The sequence below is a fragment of the Eleutherodactylus coqui genome, chromosome 2 (assembly GCF_035609145.1).
Source record: "Eleutherodactylus coqui strain aEleCoq1 chromosome 2, aEleCoq1.hap1, whole genome shotgun sequence".
In the NCBI taxonomy this organism is placed as follows: Eukaryota; Metazoa; Chordata; class Amphibia; order Anura; family Eleutherodactylidae; genus Eleutherodactylus; species Eleutherodactylus coqui.
The window spans coordinates 316,850,808-316,869,609 of NC_089838.1; the positions used below are offsets into that span (position 1 = coordinate 316,850,808).

The 18,802-nt window shown below is 47.3% G+C and overlaps 2 protein-coding genes across 2 annotated transcripts; one reads left to right on the forward strand and one right to left on the reverse strand.

The window, feature by feature from the left end:
* Positions 1-252: 252 nt before the first annotated feature.
* On the reverse strand, positions 253-10,926 carry GET3 (guided entry of tail-anchored proteins factor 3, ATPase). Its single transcript, XM_066593689.1, has 7 exons — positions 10,635-10,926; positions 7,987-8,134; positions 6,277-6,425; positions 5,597-5,747; positions 5,399-5,506; positions 1,115-1,312; positions 253-769 (listed from the first exon to the last, which is right to left on the reverse strand). The coding sequence occupies exons 1-7, from the start codon at positions 10,775-10,777 to the stop codon at positions 638-640; spliced, it is 1,029 nt and encodes a 342-aa protein (XP_066449786.1). The 5' UTR covers positions 10,778-10,926; the 3' UTR covers positions 253-637.
* A 346-nt stretch (positions 10,927-11,272) lies between these two features.
* On the forward strand, positions 11,273-17,797 carry TRIR (telomerase RNA component interacting RNase). Its single transcript, XM_066593690.1, has 3 exons — positions 11,273-11,932; positions 15,297-15,377; positions 17,211-17,797. Exons 1-3 carry the CDS (start codon positions 11,486-11,488, stop codon positions 17,316-17,318), a joined length of 636 nt encoding a protein of 211 aa, XP_066449787.1. The 5' UTR covers positions 11,273-11,485; the 3' UTR covers positions 17,319-17,797.
* Positions 17,798-18,802: the final 1,005 nt, after the last annotated feature.

The following is an 18,802-nucleotide window of genomic DNA, read 5'->3' on the forward strand; positions in this document are numbered from 1 at the left end:
CGCAGCCCCCTGGGTGCTTTGTTTAACTCAAATTAAGCAGAAAAATCAAACACAGAGAGGCGGGGGGGAGCGAGAGTGTGCGAGACCGCTGCCGACGACGAGGGGACTCCTGGGAAGATTTCCTCAGCATGTGAATACCGCGGCGTCCTACGCTATTACTAATCCATCTAGACCTACCGAAGACGATAGACGGGAAGTCACCTATAGCGGCGGAGCTGTGAGCACCGAGAATGATCACACAACATACACAGCTTTATATAAACAGAGTTTAATTGTCACCCCGCCCCAGAGCGCTACACGACATGACACTGAGGGAAGAGACAGGGGATGGCGGTCAGTAACTACAGACCATGAGGCCGTCATGCTCCGTACGGACTCAGGGCCCAACATTCTTACGGGTAGGTGGAAATTTGAGATGAAGAGACAGACAACAAAGTGGAGAGAATGAGATGTACAAAGCGACTGGGTCCCCAAAATCCGAAAATAAATAGACCCCTCCCTAAAGTAAGTAAGGAGAAGGGTGGGGGGAGAAGACAAGAGGTTCTGGGAGGATGGAGCCTGATCTGTCAGTCAGAGGGGTGTAATGTGTCTTGTGCCTCAAACACAGAGGAGGGTCGTCGCGCAGCACCCCAACATCTCATTTCCCGCTGGGGGGCTTGTACGGCTCGAGGAGAAGGTTGGAGAAGGTGTTGACGTTTTCTGCACCTCGGACCTCATGAGGGAGAAGGGGAAGCTTCACAATGTGGAAATCTTCATACAGGTCTTCCATCTGCGAACAAGAGAAACAGGGATGGTTATACAGGGCGATCGGGATCGTGACACCTAGTGGCAACCGAGAGGTATTACATAAGTCCTTCCAGCCTGTGCAATGGTATGAAGGCTGCACCCACACATCTTACTGCCATATCATATAGAGATAAGCCTACAGGGTGGAATCAAAAACCCAGAGCCGGCGCTATATCACACGACTGGGGTCCTCTACTGAAACAACAATAGTGTACAAGAATAGGAAGGCGTGGATGCGCTACACGATGGACTGCCCCCCAGTAGGAGGAGCAGTGCTGTACACAACATTAACGCTCTACAAAATAGTCTCAAGCCCAAGCCGTCCTACCTGGTCCAGGTACTTGGACTGAATCTTGTGCCGTGCCTCACACATACGACAAGGTTTCTCAGGTTCAGGAAATACCAACTGGTTGACGATAATATTGTGGGTGTCTATTTTACACTTGGCCAACTCCTGGATCAGCCGCTCCGTCTCATACAGAGAGAGGAACTCCGCAATACAAACACAAATGAAAGTGGTCTGCTCCTGAGGACGAGACAACAAAACAGGCATCAATTACTGGCAGTTCTGCACTTCAGCACTGGGGGGGCAGTATTATAGTAGTTCCATCCTTGTACATAGGAGGCAGTATTATAGTAGTTCCATCCTTGTACATGGGGGATAGTATTATAGTAGTTATATTCTTGTACATAGGGGGCAGTATTATAGTAGTTATATTCTTGTACATAGGGGGCAGTATTACAGTAGTTATATTCTTGTACATAGGGGGCAGTATTATAGTAGTTATATTCTTGTACATAGGAGCAGTATTATAGTAGTTATATTCTTGTACATAGAGGGCAGTATTATAGTAGTTATATTCTTGTACATAGGAGGCAGTATTATAGTAGTTATATTCTTGTACATAGAGGGCAGTATTATAGTAGTTATATTCTTGTACATAGAGGGCAGTATTATAGTAGTTATATTCTTGTACATAGGAGGCAGTATTATAGTAGTTATATTCTTGTACATAGGAGCAGTATTATAGTAGTTCCATCCTTGTACATAGGGGGAAGTATTATAGTAGTTATATTCTTGTACATAGAGAGCAGTATTATAGTAGTTATATTCTTGTACATGGGGGCAGTATTATAGTAGTTATATTCTTGTACATAGGGGCAGTATTATAGTAGTTATATTCTTGTACATAGGAGGCAGTATTATAGTAGTTATATTCTTGTACATAGGGGGCAGTATTATAGTAGTTATATTCTTGTACATGGGGGCAGTATTATAGTAGTTATATTCTTGTACATAGGGGGCAGCATTATAGTAGTTATATTCTTGTACATAGGGGGCAGTATTATAATAGTTATATTCTTGTACATAGGGGGCAGTATTATAGTAGTTATATTCTTGTACATAGGAGACAGTATTATAGTAGTTATATTCTTGTACATAGGGAGCAGTATTATAGTAGTTATATTCTTGTACATAGGGGCAGTATTATAGTAGTTATATTCTTGTACATAGGAGGCCAGTATTATGGTAGTTATATTTTTGTACACGGGGGGGGGGGGGGGGGGGCAGTATTATAGTAGTTATATTCTTGTACATAGGGGGCCGTATTATAGTAGTTATATTCTTGTACATGGGGGCAGTATTATAGTAATTATATTCTTGTACATAGGGGGCAGTATTATAGTAGTTATATTCTTGTACATAGGGAGCAGTATTATAGTAGTTATATTCTTGTACTTAGCAGTATTATAGTAGTTATATTCTTGTACATAGGAGGCAGTATTGTAGTAGTTATATTCTTGTACATAGGGGGCAATATTATAGTAGTTATATTCTTGTACATAGAGGCAGTATTATAGTAGTTATATTCTTGTACATAGGGGGCCGTATTATAGTAGTTATATTCTTGTACATGGGGGCAGTATTATAGTAATTATATTCTTGTACATAGGGGGCAGTATTATAGTAGTTATATTCTTGTACATAGGGAGCAGTATTATAGTAGTTATATTCTTGTACTTAGCAGTATTATAGTAGTTATATTCTTGTACATGGGGGCAGTATTATAGTAATTATATTCTTGTACATAGGGGGCAGTATTATAGTAGTTATATTCTTGTACACAGGGGGCAGTATTATAGTAGTTATATTCTTGTACATAGGGGGCAGTATTATAGTAGTTATATTCTTGTACATAGGGGGCAGTATTATAGTAGTTATATTCTTGTATATAGGAGCAGTATTATAGTAGTTATATTCTTGTACATAGGGGGCAGTATTATAGTAGTTATATTCTTGTACATAGGAGGCAGTATTGTAGTAGTTATATTCTTGTACATAGGGGGCAATATTATAGTAGTTATATTCTTGTACATAGAGGCAGTATTATAGTAGGTATATTCTTGTACATGGAGGCCAGTATTATAGTAGGTATATTCTTGTACATGGAGGCCAGTATTATAGTAGGTATATTCTTGTACATGGAGGCCAGTATTATAGTAGGTATATTCTTGTACATGGGGGTGCAGTATTATGGTAGTTATATTTTTGTACACGGGGGGGGGGGGGGGGCAGTATTATAGTAGTTATATTCTTGTACATAGGGGGCCGTATTATAGTAGTTATATTCTTGTACATAGGGGGCAGTATTATAGTAATTATATTCTTGTACATAGGGGGCAGTATTATAGTAGTTATATTCTTGTACTTAGCAGTATTATAGTAGGTATATTCTTGTACATGGGGGTGCAGTATTATGGTAGTTATATTTTTGTACACGGGGGGGGGGGGGGGCAGTATTATAGTAGTTATATTCTTGTACATAGGGGGCCGTATTATAGTAGTTATATTCTTGTACATAGGGGGTAGTATTATAGTAGTTATATTCTTGTGCATAGGGGGCAGTATTATAGTAGGTATATTCTTGTACATAGGACAGTATTATAGTAGTTATCTTCTTGTACATAGCAGGCAGTATTATAGTAGTTATATTCTTGTACATAGGAGGCAGTATTATAGTAGTTATATTCTTGTACATAGGAGGCAGTATTATAGTAGTTATATTCTTGTACATAGGAGCAGTATTATAGTAGTTATATTCTTGTGCATAGGGGGCAGTATTATAGTAGGTATATTCTTGTACATAGGACAGTATTATAGTAGTTATCTTCTTGTACATAGCAGGCAGTATTATAGTAGTTATCTTCTTGTACATAGGAGGCAGTATTATAGTAGTTATATTCTTGTACATAGGAGCAGTATTATAGTAGTTATATTCTTGTGCATAGGGGGCAGTATTATAGTAGGTATATTCTTGTACATAGGACAGTATTATAGTAGTTATCTTCTTGTACATAGCAGGCAGTATTATAGTAGTTATATTCCTGTACATAGGAGGCAGTATTATAGTAGTTATCTTCTTGTACATAGCAGGCAGTATTAAGTAGTTATATTCTTGTACATAGGGGGCAGTATTATAGTAGTTATATTCTTGTACATAGGGGGCAGTATTATAGTAGTTATATTCTTGTGCATAGGACAGTATTATAGTAGTTATCTTCTTGTACATAGCAGGCAGTATTATAGTAGTTATATTCTTGTACATAGGAGGCAGTATTATAGTAGTTATATTCTTGTACATAGGAGCAGTATTATAGTAGTTATATTCTTGTACATAGGAGGCAGTATTATAGTAGTTATATTCTTGTACATAGGAGCAGTATTATAGTAGTTATATTCTTGTGCATAGGGGGCAGTATTATAGTAGGTATATTCTTGTACATAGGACAGTATTATAGTAGTTATCTTCTTGTACATAGCAGGCAGTATTATAGTAGTTATCTTCTTGTACATAGGAGGCAGTATTATAGTAGTTATATCCTTGTACATAGGGGGCAGTATTATAGTAGTTATATTCTTGTACATAGGGGCAGTATTATAGCAGTTCTATTCTTGTACATAGGGGGCAGTATTATAGTAGTTATATTCTTGTACATAGGAGCAGTATTATAGTAGTTATATTCTTGTGCATAGGGGGCAGTATTATAGTAGGTATATTCTTGTACATAGGACAGTATTATAGTAGTTATCTTCTTGTACATAGCAGGCAGTATTATAGTAGTTATATTCCTGTACATAGGAGGCAGTATTATAGTAGTTATCTTCTTGTACATAGCAGGCAGTATTAAGTAGTTATATTCTTGTACATAGGGGGCAGTATTATAGTAGTTATATTCTTGTACATAGGGGGCAGTATTATAGTAGTTATATTCTGGTACATAGGGGGCAGTATTATAGTAGTTGTATTCTTGTACATAGGAGCAGTATTATAGTAGTTATATTCTTGTACATAGGGGCAGTATTATAGTAGTTATATTCTTGTACATAGGGGGCAGTATTATAGTAGTTGTATTCTTGTACATGGAGGGCAGTATTATAGTAATCATATTCTTGTACATAGGGCGCAGTATTATAGTAGTTATATTCTTCTACATAGAGGCCAGTATTATAGTAATCATATTCTTGTACATAGAGGCCAGTATTATAGTAATCATATTCTTGTATGTGGATTCAATACATTTCGTCTGTCACATTAGTTGCACATCTTACTGGATCCTTGAACTGCTCGCTAACCGATCGGATGACGGGAAGAGTCTCTTCAAGCTTGGAAGCGAGCTGGTCGGCATTCATGTCCCCAAGACCCAACATATTACACATCTGAGGGCGAAAGTAAATGCAAGAAATTATTATTGAGGCTGACAGCGGGCACAGCACTGATACGAGCCACTGAACAAGGTGAGGCTTTACCTGGGATATAAATGGGCTGATCTGATTCTTAATCTGCATCAGTCTTCCCAGGCCTCGTTCCACAATTGTCGGGAAATTGAGGAGCCGAAGTGTGTGCCCGGTGGGAGCCGTATCAAAGACCACAACTGAGAAGTTCATCCCTTTCACCAGTCTAAGGAAAACAGGCAGGATTGGTCATCATATGGCTATGTCCAGATGTCAAGGGCAATATAGGGTTAAATGATATGGAATACTCTCTAGAGGAACCTTTGCAAAATGAATAGGACGGTCCAGCTATATCTAAATACAGCTTCACGATTACAAATCACCGTTTCGAAGAACTTTGCTTGATGTCACTGAATGGAAACTTGTACTGATAACATCTGGCTTAAACAGCCCTGACGCTCAATGAAACAGAAAGGGGGGAGGTTATTTGCACCGACCCTTGTGTGAGCGCCACACGATTCCAGCAAGCAGAGATCTTAAAAATGGGGAAGGTGGTATACTAGACAGCTGCAGAACCTGGTTTGAAAGTGTGATACGTCCCTTTGACATGAGCCTAAGGATGGATAGCACCAAAAGAGTGAGCTGAATGTGACCCTCAATCTAAAGAGCATCTAAGATAGCAGCAGATAGTGAAATCCTCATCCATACCCTCAGCGGAGGAACCAAGAAGACCACACAGGTAGGGCTCCCCTCACCTCATCACCTCTGCGTAGCTCATGGCCTCATCTATCCCAGGAAAGGCGCTCATGGCTTCCTGCATCATCTTCTTCCCCATGCTCAGCATATTGTCCTCCTCGAAGATCTCATCCGGTAGCTCCGCCACCCCCAGGCTGGGGTCTATCTCCTGGAAGGACGACACAGGGCAGCAGGTGAGCAACCAAGGATAGATGCAACAAATATTCCCGGGATTTCTGCACAAATTACTAATATGTGTTTTGAGTTTTATCTAAGCCACAGTTATAGACAAATACAAGGTAACTAACAATTGTAACGTTACTATCTTTGAGTAATCATCCACAGTGCAGGGAGAAAAAGTAAGTGAACCCTTGACTATAATAATCTGTAGATTCCCATTTAGCAGAAATCACCTTGTGTAGCTGAATATAAGAATTCTACAACATTGAGGTGGAATTTTGGACTATTCCTCTATGCATCAATATTTCTGGGATGCCTTGCATGCACATCCCTATTGAGGTCATGCCACAGCATCTCCATTGGGTTAAGGTCAGGACTCTGACTTGGACATTCCAAAATATGAATCTTCTTTTTCAACCATTCTCTAGTGGATTTACTTGTGTTCTATGGGTCATTGTTTTGTTACACCACCCAACTTCTCCTCAGCTTGAGGTCATGGACGGCTGCCCATACATTCTCCTTTAACATGTCCTGATCCATCTCAGATTTCATTGTTCCCTCAATAATCCCAAGGTCTGCAGGCCCTGAGGAGCAAAGGAGCTCCGAACCAAGATGCTCCCTCGACCAGGCTTCACGGTTGGGATGAGGTATCGGTGTTCAGTGTTCTTCTTCCTCCAAACATAGCATTGTGCATTTTTAAGTATTGGGGAACATCCAAATGGTTTCAGGTCAACTTGAGACGGGCCACAATGCATTTTTTTTGAAGAGCAGCAGCTTCTTTCGTGGCGTCCTTCCATGAACGGAATTCGTGTTCAGTGGTTTTCTAATAGTGGACACATGAAGAGGTCCCTGCAGTCTGTAGAGTCTTCTGTAGATCTCTTGGTGTTCTTGTTGGGTTTTTCTTCTTCTCTCAGGTCTTACAGCGTTGCGAGTTGTGTTTTGGGGGTCATTATATAATAGGACGCCCGCTCCTAGGGAAAGGAGAACAGTCCTAAATTGTCTCCATCTGTATATACTTTGTGTATCTGTGGAATGATGTACACCAAGTCTTTTGCAAAGCTTTTGTAGCCTCTTCTCTATAACACATCTTCCGAAAGTTGTTGACATCAAAGCACAATTCACACTACCCAAGCTTCCTTGAGAAGAGCAGATTAGTCAGTAACCAGGCTTTGTAAGCCTTTATTTAATGGGCAACACACCTGTGAAACTCACACTTCCAAACTCTTCTTAACTGAAACACCTTTTGCCAATTAGCTCTTGGAGAAGTCATTAACACAGAGGTTCACTTACTTTTTCTCCCTGCACCATGGATGATTATACAATATGCTCAATAAAAGTCATCAATGGTACAACCGTTTATGTTATTAGTTATATTCAGTTTCTCTATAATTGGGACCACATATTTATTAGTAACAGAAATCTAGGAAGTTCCAGAGGGTTCACTTAGATTTCAATCAGAAATGTATGAGGAAATAGTTGTGTGGTCATACTGTACAATATAAAGGAGCACTGGTCCGTAAAGGTGCTGGAAGAAGAAAAATCCACCTTACCATGGCAAAGAGGTTATCGTAGCCGCGGACTTTGGTGGGGACCTTGGAGAACTTCTGATCAAAGGCATCCGAGATGTTATGAGCGGGGTCAGTGGAAATGATCAGTACACTCTCTCGAATCCGAGATAGCTGGACAGCCAGGCTGCAACTGCGGGAAAGACATATTGCTCAGTCTCTATCATACAGCAGCGCGCACACAGACACTGACTACTACTAGGTTACTTCCATTGTTTATACTACAGAGCAGCTCAGCGTGGGCGGGACTGAAGCTCCGCATGGGACGGCCTACAGCTCAGCGTGGGCGGGACTGAAGCTCCGCATGGGACGGCCTACAGCTCAGCGTGGGCGGGACTGAAGCTCCGCATGGGACGGCCTACAGCTCAGCCTCTGTGATTGAAAGCTGCTGCTCTGCAACTACCGTATCATTAACAAAAAACTCCACATGCAGCCTCAGATATTGTCAGACGTCACTTTCACAGGGTCAGATGTCACTGCAAGGAGAAAGTGACTTGTTGGCGCTTCCCCTACTTTATCAAAGCTCACCGATCAGTCCCTGCTAAGGCGTGTAGAGTATCACATGTTCTCCCTACTGCACTGCCGGCTCTGATGCTGACTGCATGTGAAAACTTCTGCAACCATTTTTGTTTTAAATTGCTCCAATGCAATTAAAGTGTTAAGTGAAGCAGCTCTACTAATAGTCTTGATTCAAACCACCCTGCCGTTTTGTATATACAGCTCCTATGCAGAATTATAGGTTTCCATGGCTTCAGGCAGCAACAAATTATAATAGAGTCATTTTGTGCAGCTGCCCAGGACCCAAGGCAGCCATCAGTGGTGGGAGTCAGGACAAATATTGTCCAGTGGGCTATAGCACTCACTTCACAAGTGCCCTCTGGTGGCAAACTGGAGATATAACACACATTTTACTGCAGTACCCAGCATGCGGCTCCATCTCAGGCAGATCTGTAAATGATGAGAGTTGTGGTGATTGGATGGACGGTCTTGTCCCTGGAGACCCTGATAGTGGTTTTCCCCCTTTGGCCTATAAGCCTTATCAGGGTGTAAGCGACCCACAGATTATATATTAACCCCTTAAAGGGGTTGTCCCGCGCCAAAACGGGTTTTTTTTTTTTTCAACAGCCCCCCCCGTTCGGCGCGAGACAAACCCGATGCAGGGGTTAAAAAAGAAAACCGGACAGTGCTTACCTGAATCCCCGCGCTCCGGTGACTTCTTACTTACCTGGTGAAGATGGCCGCTGGGATCTTCACCCTCGGTGGACCGCAGGGCTTCTGTGCGGTCCATTGCCGATTCCAGTCTCCTGATTGGCTGGAATCGGCACGTGACGGGGCGGAGCTACGAGGAGCCGCTCTCCGGCACGAGCGGCCCCATTCAGAAAAGAAGAAGACCGGACTGCGCAAGCGCGTCTAATCTGGCGATTAGACGCTGAAAATTAGACGGCACCATGGAGACGAGGATGCTAGCAACGGAACAGGTAAGTGAATAATTTCTGTATGGCTCATAATTAATGCACAATGTACATTACAAAGTGCATTAATATGGCCATACAGAAGTGTATAGACCCACTTGCTGCCGCGGGACAACCCCTTTATGGGCATATTCATCACTTTTCCCATTATTGGTTTCTCCTCCCAACTTCCCAAAAAATCAAAACCCTTCTCACTTCGCCAACGCGGCGGTCTGACGGCTCGCTGTTTTTCTTAACCGTACCACTTCATGTATGGAAAAACTTTTCAACAAGTTTCTTAGTGGAGTTAAATGGAAAAAAATATAATTCCGCCATCTTGGGGGGGGGGGTCCTTTTTTTCCCCTTTTTTTAAATAGTGTAAACGCTGACATGATAACTTTATTCCGTGGCGCAGTGCGAGGCGGCAGGAACGCATTTATTTGTTACTTTTTACAATAATAACTTTTTTCCACTTATTTTTACATTATTTTTATTTCCCATATGGAACTTGCCATCACTTATGCCATGTACTGCATTACCTTAGTATTGCAGCATATGGTATTTTTGTAGGCAATCTATTAAGACAGGCCCGTGTTAAAGGGGTTGTACCACAATTACAAGTTATCCCCTATCCAAAGGATAGGAGATAACAATCAGTGGGGGCTCATGGCTGAGACCCCCATTAATCTCCAGAACGGGACTCCCATGCCCGCTCAGTCTGTCACTGTGGGCCTAGAGCAATGGCCCCCACGGTTGAACAGCTGAGGCCTTATGGACTGCTCATTCCTTCCAAGGCCGGCTGCCACGTGGCGCTATGTATCCACTAGGCCGGGTCCGGTACTGGTTAAGGCCCTAATATTAGTCAGTGGAGCTGCTGATATGGACATATGGGCTGTAGAATGAGGTTACATGGGGGTCATCCCGTGGGCCAGACCATGTGACAGCACATTTTATTTGTAAAATCACAGTTTTAAATGGTTGCTACTGGAAACAGTCTACAATAGTGCTGTCAGACACGCCCCTGACGGCTGAGGGCGCTCCTACAATACGGGGGAGGGTGTGCATACAGGCTACACTTCTCACGGCACTGCGCTGCAGAATGGTATCACCCACACATACCCCCGTCAGAGCTACCCACTTGGTTCAGTCCACCTCCGTTCCGTACACACCCACCCCTCTTACCTGCAGGTGGTCTTGCCCACTCCGCCCTTTCCTCCTACAAAGATCCACCGCAGGGAGCGCTGTTCGATGACATTGAGTAACGTCGGTTCTAGCGGCTCCACATCAGGAGCATCTTCAAACTCATCATCCACCGGCGCGGCCATCTTCCAACTGGATCACGTGACCGTGGGCAGCCAACCTTTTCCACCCCCGTACAGCCCTACACACTCGAACCGTCCAACCTTTCCATCACCAATCCAAGCGAGCCCTATGGCGGTATCGCTTCAGTCATTGGCTGCATAGCACATCAATCACTGGTGGACCGTAACATCCTTCTTTCTGATTGGTTGAGAATCATGCCTATCACTGTCAAACGCGTGACAGCAAAAGGTCATTGGACTACGGGTTTGTTTCAAACCGCTGATTGGTCGACTTGTAAGTCCATCATAATTTTGTCCGCCAGGGCTCAGCGCAACCAATAAGCTTTAGTATTGTTACAACAGTACCTGCTGTAGTCACAGCTGATTGGCTACCTTATCCTAAAGAAGCCTCTGCTTATTGGATAATAACACTGTCTGTCACCCTGCTGGCTTCATGGATTGGACAACGTCTCTACTTTAGTGCCTCCTCATTGGCCGATGGGTTGCTAAGCAAAAAAATTTTTTTTTTGTCAGACTCCCGCCTCTCTATCGTCTTCGTGAAGAACAAGCAGTCCGCCATTTTTGTACGTCTAAAAGCTCCTTTCCCGCTTTTTCTGTTGCCTTGGAGACGCGGCCATAAGTGCGGGGTAACGGGGACCTGCATGCCGGTGAGGCGGCCGCCGGCTGGGGACGCTGTGCGCGGTTTGCGAAGTCACCGCTCGTCGTGTCAACATGGCAGAGAAAAGCCCGCGGCCTGCCGCTGAGGAAGACGCCGACGAGGACGGAGAGGAGGCGGCAGAGGCCCCGGTGAAAGTGGTGGCAGAAAAGGCGGAAGAAGAAGAAGAGGAGGAGGAGGAGGAGGCGACCCCAGACTCTCCCCCTCCGCCGCCGCCCGGGGAGGCCCCGCTACAAGCCGCCCCTTCTCCGCAGAAACACCCCGCGGCCCTCCCGTCCCCCCCGGCCTATCCGCGGGGCGCCCCGCTCTACCCCGCCGTGTCCCCGGCCTTCTACCCCGGAGAGCCCGCCGCCCCGTCCGTCTCCGGGATGAATCTCTTCGCCAATGACGGCAGCTTCCTGGAGCTCTTCAAGAAGAAGATGGAGGCGACGAGCGCCGGCGTGAAGGAGGAGAGCCCGGAGCCGGCCGAGAGGAAGCCGGAGCCGAGGCGGCCGGTCAGCCTGGTGAGAGCCCCCAGCCCGGACTACAAGTCCCAGCATGCCGCGAGATCCGCACACAGCCTGGGGCATGCTGGGAGTTGTAGTTCCACAGCAGCCTGCAGCTCACTGATGACAGATATGACCCTACTAAGTCTAGCAGTGCTTAGAGGCCAGCTGCACACGACCGGGAGCCGCAGCGTGGTCCGACCCCGAGGCCAGCTGGCAACCCACTGCACACGACCCGGGAGCCGTAGCGAGGTCCGACCCCGAGGCCAGCTGGCAACCCACTGCACACGACCGGGAGCCGCAGCGAGGTCCGACCCCGAGGCCAGCTGGCAACCCACTGCACACGACCGGGAGCCGCAGCGAGGTCCGACCCTGAGGCCAGCTGGCAACCCACTGCACACGACCGGGAACCGCAGCGAGGTCCGACTCTGAGGCCAGCTGGCAACCCACTGCACACGACCGGGAGCCGCAGCGAGGTCCGACCCCGAGGCCAGCCGGCAACCCACTGCACACGACCGGGAGCCGCAGCAAGGTCCGACCCTGAGGCCAGCCGGCAACCCACTGCACACGACCGGGAGCCGCAGCGAGGTCCCACCCTGAGGCCAGCCGGCAACCCACTGCACACGACCGGGAGCCGCAGCGAGGTCCCACCCTGAGGCCAGCCGGCAACCCACTGCACACGACCGGGAGCCGCAGCGAGGTCCGACCCTGAGGCCAGCCGGCCACCCATTGCGAGGTCCGACCCTGAGGCCAGCCGGCCACCCATTGCGAGGTCCGACCCTGAGGCCAGCCGGCCACCCATTGCGGTTCCCGGTTGTGTGCAGTGGGTTGCCGGCTGGCCTCAGGGTGGGACCTCGCTGCGGCTCCCGGGGCGGCATTCCACTGCACATGACCGGAAGCCGCAGCCGGGTCTGACCCCGTCCAGCGCCCGCATACTCTGTACTGCGGCCTGTACGGATGGCTCGCCATCAGATGTGCAGTACAGACATTTTTTTGCTTTCTTTACACTGCTGCTTTTCCCGCGCCGTCGCTAGTCGATGCCGTGGTCCGCGACCCTTCAGCCATGTCAGTGGAAGCCGTCCGCACAAAAATATAACATGCTGCAATAAAAAAAAAAATTGTTTTCCTTTGAGAGCGAAACTGCGATTGCTGCCCGCCGTGTGAGCGTACGCGCAAATGTTCTATTCTTGCTAATGGATGCAGAATGCTGCGGGTGACTGTCGCAGATTCCACAATCCAATTCCGTCCGCGTGCAGCCGACCTGAGGAGCCCCACGCAGTGCGCTGTGTACTTGCGTGCCGCCAGTCTCCATACGCTGTGTGAGCGGCGCAGTAGGAAGCAATGGGCTGTTGGCAGCGCCTGGTGCACGCGTGACAATACGCCCGTGTGAGACCGGCCTTACATGGAGCTATGAGGCCGCCTGCACACAAATGGATTTGCGTTGTGAAATCTCCGGATGGCGTCCGCAGCAAATGCCGTTCATTACATACTATGAAAAAACACTTGCGGTTACCGCGGGCAGAGGAAAAATCGCAGCGTGTTCTATTTTTGCGCGGATGGCTTCCGATGGAAGTCATCCAACATTGCGGAAAGGGCGTGATTCCGCATCATTGCCTAGCAACGGCACGGGGAAAGTAAACTTTTTTTCTAAAAAGTCTGTGCTGCGCACGTCTGACGGTGGCTCGCTGCGACCATCCGCAGTACAGAAAAACAGGAGACCTTGCAGGGTCACCGGCTGCGGTCAGGGTCAGAATCCGCTGTGGGGTCCCGACCCGTTCTTGTAAACAGGCAGTCGCTCATCTGAGAACGACGGCCTCTATACTGTGAATGCAGGCGGGCAACCAGAAGCGAACTCCATCTTCATTCATGAGCGCTTGTCCCTCCTCTGTGACGGGCACGGTTATCGCTAGGGTGACTCTTAAAGGGGTTTTCCAGGTATAAATACTATTGATGACCTATCTTCAGGATAGGTCATCAATAGTTGATCGGCCCCGGTTCACCGTTTGGGACCCCCGACCGATCCGAGCGCATGCGGTCAGCGCTGCCATAAGAGAGGACCGAACAGAAGCCTCCACGCCCACCTCCGTTTAATGGCCGGCGCTGACAGCATGCGCCCACACAGCTGATTGGTCGGGGGTCCTGAACGGTGGACCCCAGCCGATCAACTATTGATGACCTAGCCTGATGATGGCTCATCCATAGTATTTATGCCTGGAAAACCCCTTTAAGTGCCCATTAGTCGTGTCATGTAAGAAGACCCTTTACACGTAGAGCATGAATGCCATCCTCTGGCTTCGTAAACGGCACAGTGACCCACCAACAAATGAGCAAACACTCATTCATCCAGTAAAGGGGTTGATCCAACAGGTTGTCAGTAGATCAGAGGGAATCCGCTGCCCAGATCCCCAACGATCAACTGATTCCTAAAGATGCTATCACTGCAGTCAATAGAGGAAGCGGAAACCGCTGACCGCAGCAGTCGTGGTCGGCACTACGGGCCCAGCTGTAGTGGGATTCAATGAGAATTGCTGTATCTGCAATAACCGGGACGGCCGTGCTGCGGTCGGCACATTCTGCTTCCTGCACGGACCACAGTGACAGCGGCTGCGGGATCCGAGCAGTGATCAGCAGAAGAAAAAGATTACTTTTCAGTAAGCATGAAAATGCCGACTGTACGGGGAGTTGTAGATCCGGACGAGCGATCGCAGTTGGATACATTCTCAACCCTTATAACATGAGCTCCAATCGGCAGAGAATTGTGGATTTTGGTGCGATCTGAAATTAATTTAAACGAACTGGGCGAAATCTGTCCCAAATTAGCAACCAAATCCACAGCTAATTAGCTTTGTGTGACTGGTGTGTGATCGCACGCTTAAAGTCCTTTTACACAGGCGGGCTCTTGATATTGATATTTTATATAGCGCCAACTTATTCCGCAGCACTTTCAGGTAATTTCAGGAATAGTCGCACTCAGTTGTTAATTTATTCATACGTTTTCTGGAGGAATAACCGGAACTTCTAAGAAAAGCTGTTCTAGTGGTTGCAGCTTGTGAATGACGTGTACAGGCCACTATTTATAGCCACTATACAGGTGCCCGCCGGGCAGAGGCTGGGCACCGTTACAGTAGCGAGCCGCCCCTGAGGTTGAGTGCTGCCATCTTAACATTTCCCTTACTTTAGCGGACTATCTTCAGTATATTATGTACCTAACGCCACAAGCGCCCCCCGCCCCATCTAGTGACGGACGGGTGGCATCTGGAGGTGGGGGGTGTCTTGTGCCTGTCTAACCCAGGCCTCCCTTATATTCTGTCATATAGAAGGACACAGAGAGGCTGCCAGGGCTCGTATAACGGTTGCAGTCTTCTGTCCCTTCCACCCCCAGGTGGGCAAGCGTAGAGGAGGGGCAAAGCTGGCCTTGAAGACTGGCATTGTAACCAAGAAGCCAAAGACGGAAGAAGAAGAGGTGAGAACTGGAATGAAATATATGCAATGTAAACGTGGTGCCAGAGCGTCTTGTACACGGCGGGTGGCGGAGCGTGCTGGAAGTGATGCAGAACGCCAGAGCCTGACTTCTGCTGGAGGCGCTTGTATTCATACTGTCTGATCCAGCCAGGCTCCCCATGTACTGTACATAATAGTGTGGTGTAATAGTCTGCAGCCGCTCCACTAGTGAGATGTACTGTACATAATAGTGTGGTGTAATAGTCTGCAGCCACTAGTGAGATGTACTGAACATAACAGTGTGCTGTAATAGTCTGCAGCCACTCCACTAGTGAGATGTACTGTACATAATAGTGTGGTGTAATAGTCTGCAGCCACTAGTGAGATGTACTGAACATAACAGTGTGGTGTAATAGTCTGCAGCCGCTCCACTAGTGAGATGTACTGTACATAAGTGTGCGGTAATAGTCTGCAGCCACTAGTGAGATGTACTGAACATAACAGTGTGCTGTAATAGTCTGCAGCCGCTCCTCTTGTGTCTGAACCATATACCGCCATTATCATATCAGCCGAGATGACTAAATTGATGCATGGGGGACCTGAAGCGTATTCTGGCACTCCGTTGTGTGCAAGCTCCTTCTATAACCCATGACCTCCCAGCCTGCAGATATGTGGTGGCCCAGGAGGGGTATATAAGGGGTGCACAACCTTCTGGGGTCTGCGAGCTGCATGGTGGAAGCACTAGAGAAGTTCCTGCTCCTTTCCGGTCGGCACTCGGTAGAACAGAATTTTGCAGCAGTTTTCAGGCATAAAGAAGGTTTGTGCCGGTTAAATTGGCACTTTTTAAAGGGGGGGGGATTGGTGTGTGGGGGGGGGGGGGGGTATCTAGCGTCTAGATGGATTTACTGTGATTTGTGCTAGACATTGGCATGAATTAGAGTGGAAATCTACATTGACTGAAAACTTTAATATATTTCAGTTTGTGGCGCATGGACCACCTGAGATGCCACTAATCTATTAACAGGCCAGTCATACTGTATTCTTATCACCGCACGTTATCCCCTCCCCACAGGATACTCGCTGATCAGTGGGTGTTCGACTGTTGGCACCACCACTGATTCTGGGAGTTCAGCCCTGGCATATCCTGTAGCGTGGGCAGCACATGCATGCCCTCCACTCATTGCAATGGGCATACTAGGTATAGACTCTGCTCACCCATCACTAGCTATCTCCTATCCTGTGCATAAGGGATAACTTGCTGTGATTGGAATACCAGTATATAGCGGTTGTCCTGTTACTGGACAACGCCGCTTCAATAGGGCTACCTGTATGAAAATAAACTGAGCTGTACTTACCTCTCCGCTGCCGCCAGGATCCAGCACTGCAGTTCCGCTGTGGTCCCAGTGATTGTTGTGACAGATGATGTCACAGGAAATCAGGTGGCCGCTGCAGCGTCATGTTCCTGCACTCTTTATATCATGGCACTCAGGATGTGAGCTCCATGGGCAGTGGCTCTGCAGCCTCTCATTGGCTGCAGTGGTCACCTGATTTCCAGTGACGACATTGTTACAGCAAACACCCGGAGCGGGGCGGCAGCGGAGGGATAAGTACAACTCGGTTTATTGTCACGCAAGCGGCCTGGAGGTGTCCAGTAACCAGACAACCCCGTTAATGTGTGCTGCAGGATGTTTGCTTACAGCAGAATGGTGCAACCCCATGAGTGCCCACCCAGGGCACCTACCCCCACGCCTGTGTCCTGCTAGGTGGGAGCCACGGGTTATACACCCTTAATCAAGAAGAGGGCTAAGTGTGCCAGAGTTTGTAGTCTCCAACTGGCATTTTCTTCATCTTTCAGATCCTGACACACAAGGGTGGCGCTTGGGCACAGTACATGGCAGAGGTGAAAAAATACAAAGCGCATCAGTGCAGTGATGACGACAAAACCCGACCGCTGGTGAAATAGCCGAAGAATCATGGACTTGTTCTGGATGCCGCCTGTGGGGTCGGCTCAGCCTGGAAGATCGATCATGAAGTACCCGAAGCCACACACCTTACTGCAAGCTCCTCTCGCTCCCCCCGGATTACTCAATATTAAGCTCTTGCTGGACTCCTGCTATAAAGAGAGAGAAAAGACTTTTCACGCGGGTTTCTCACACAGTGCCAGTGGTGAATGACCCTTTACCCCCATCGGAGAGTATCTGCCCTCCCCGGCCAATGAGGGCAACTCTGACCCCAACCCGCCTGCTGCTGCCACAAGGAGGATAGAGCGCTTGTCACATGTCTGGTTTGTGTTCTCCCTTTGCTGTCCAGGCTTCCTTTCCCCGGGACGGGGCACAATTCATTTTTCCACTTTTTTTTCCCCCCAAGAATGCCTGTTATCTACTTGTATAGAATAATGTCTTATTAAACTGAAAGTTGCCCTTAAATACATTCCCATCCTAATGAAGGTCTGGATTTGTCTTGCTGCGCCCACGGTGACCTGTAGGATGAGTCGGCACAGATCTGCAGCCACGGTACGCAGGCCTGATGCAGAATATGAGATGGCCGGAGGTCAGGTACTCTGACTGATCAGTAGGAAGCAGCAGGTATTACAAGTTGTATGAGGCCCGAGTAGTGTAAGATATTCCATCATGTGAATGGGCTTAACCCTTTGCAATCCAATTTTGGATTCATGGTTTCCTAGGGGGCTTTCTATTTCTGCCATTATACAATGGAGCCATCTGCTGGCTAGAGCCAGTACTGCGGTATGTGACATGCTGGAGAGGCCCCCGACAACAGAGCGGCCAGTAATATACAGTAAGAATACCCTGCCGGACGTCTTCTGACATTGGAGCTGTACAGCCTTCAATCAGAATGTCTGTAGACGTCAGACAGTGGATTGGAAAGGGTTAATCCACAAGCGAGGCTGGGGCCATACATTGTCTTGGACTTGACAATTGATGGATTAGCTGATATCATATTAGATGATGGGCCAGCTATTGCTACGGACAGAAGCAGCGGTCCAGGTTGTCAGTGCACTAAATTTAAAGGGGTTTTCCAGGTTAAAATAAAGAGAAATTGAATACCCCCCCCTCGTCCAGCGCTGGTTCTTGCTGCACCGAAACCGGAAAAAGCAGCAGGCTTTCATGTGCCATTCGTTGTGCATATGGTCACTCACAGGCTTCGGCGGTCATGGAAGAACCACTGATGAAGCCTATGAGTGGTCATGTGACCGCCTGCTTATGCGTTTGGGGCATCGGGGCTGTCGCTCTGGATAGGGGGGCTGCTGGGATAGGCAAGTACTCAATTTCTCTTCATTTTAACCATTTTTTAATGTCCCAGAACCCCCTTTTAATGGTAACTGTGTCAGCGGTACTAAAGCTGGCTGCTCCACTACAGACAGCAGGCCCGGGACATCCCGAGTGACAGACCCTCCTGCGGTCATCAATAGTTAGGTCTGGAAACCTC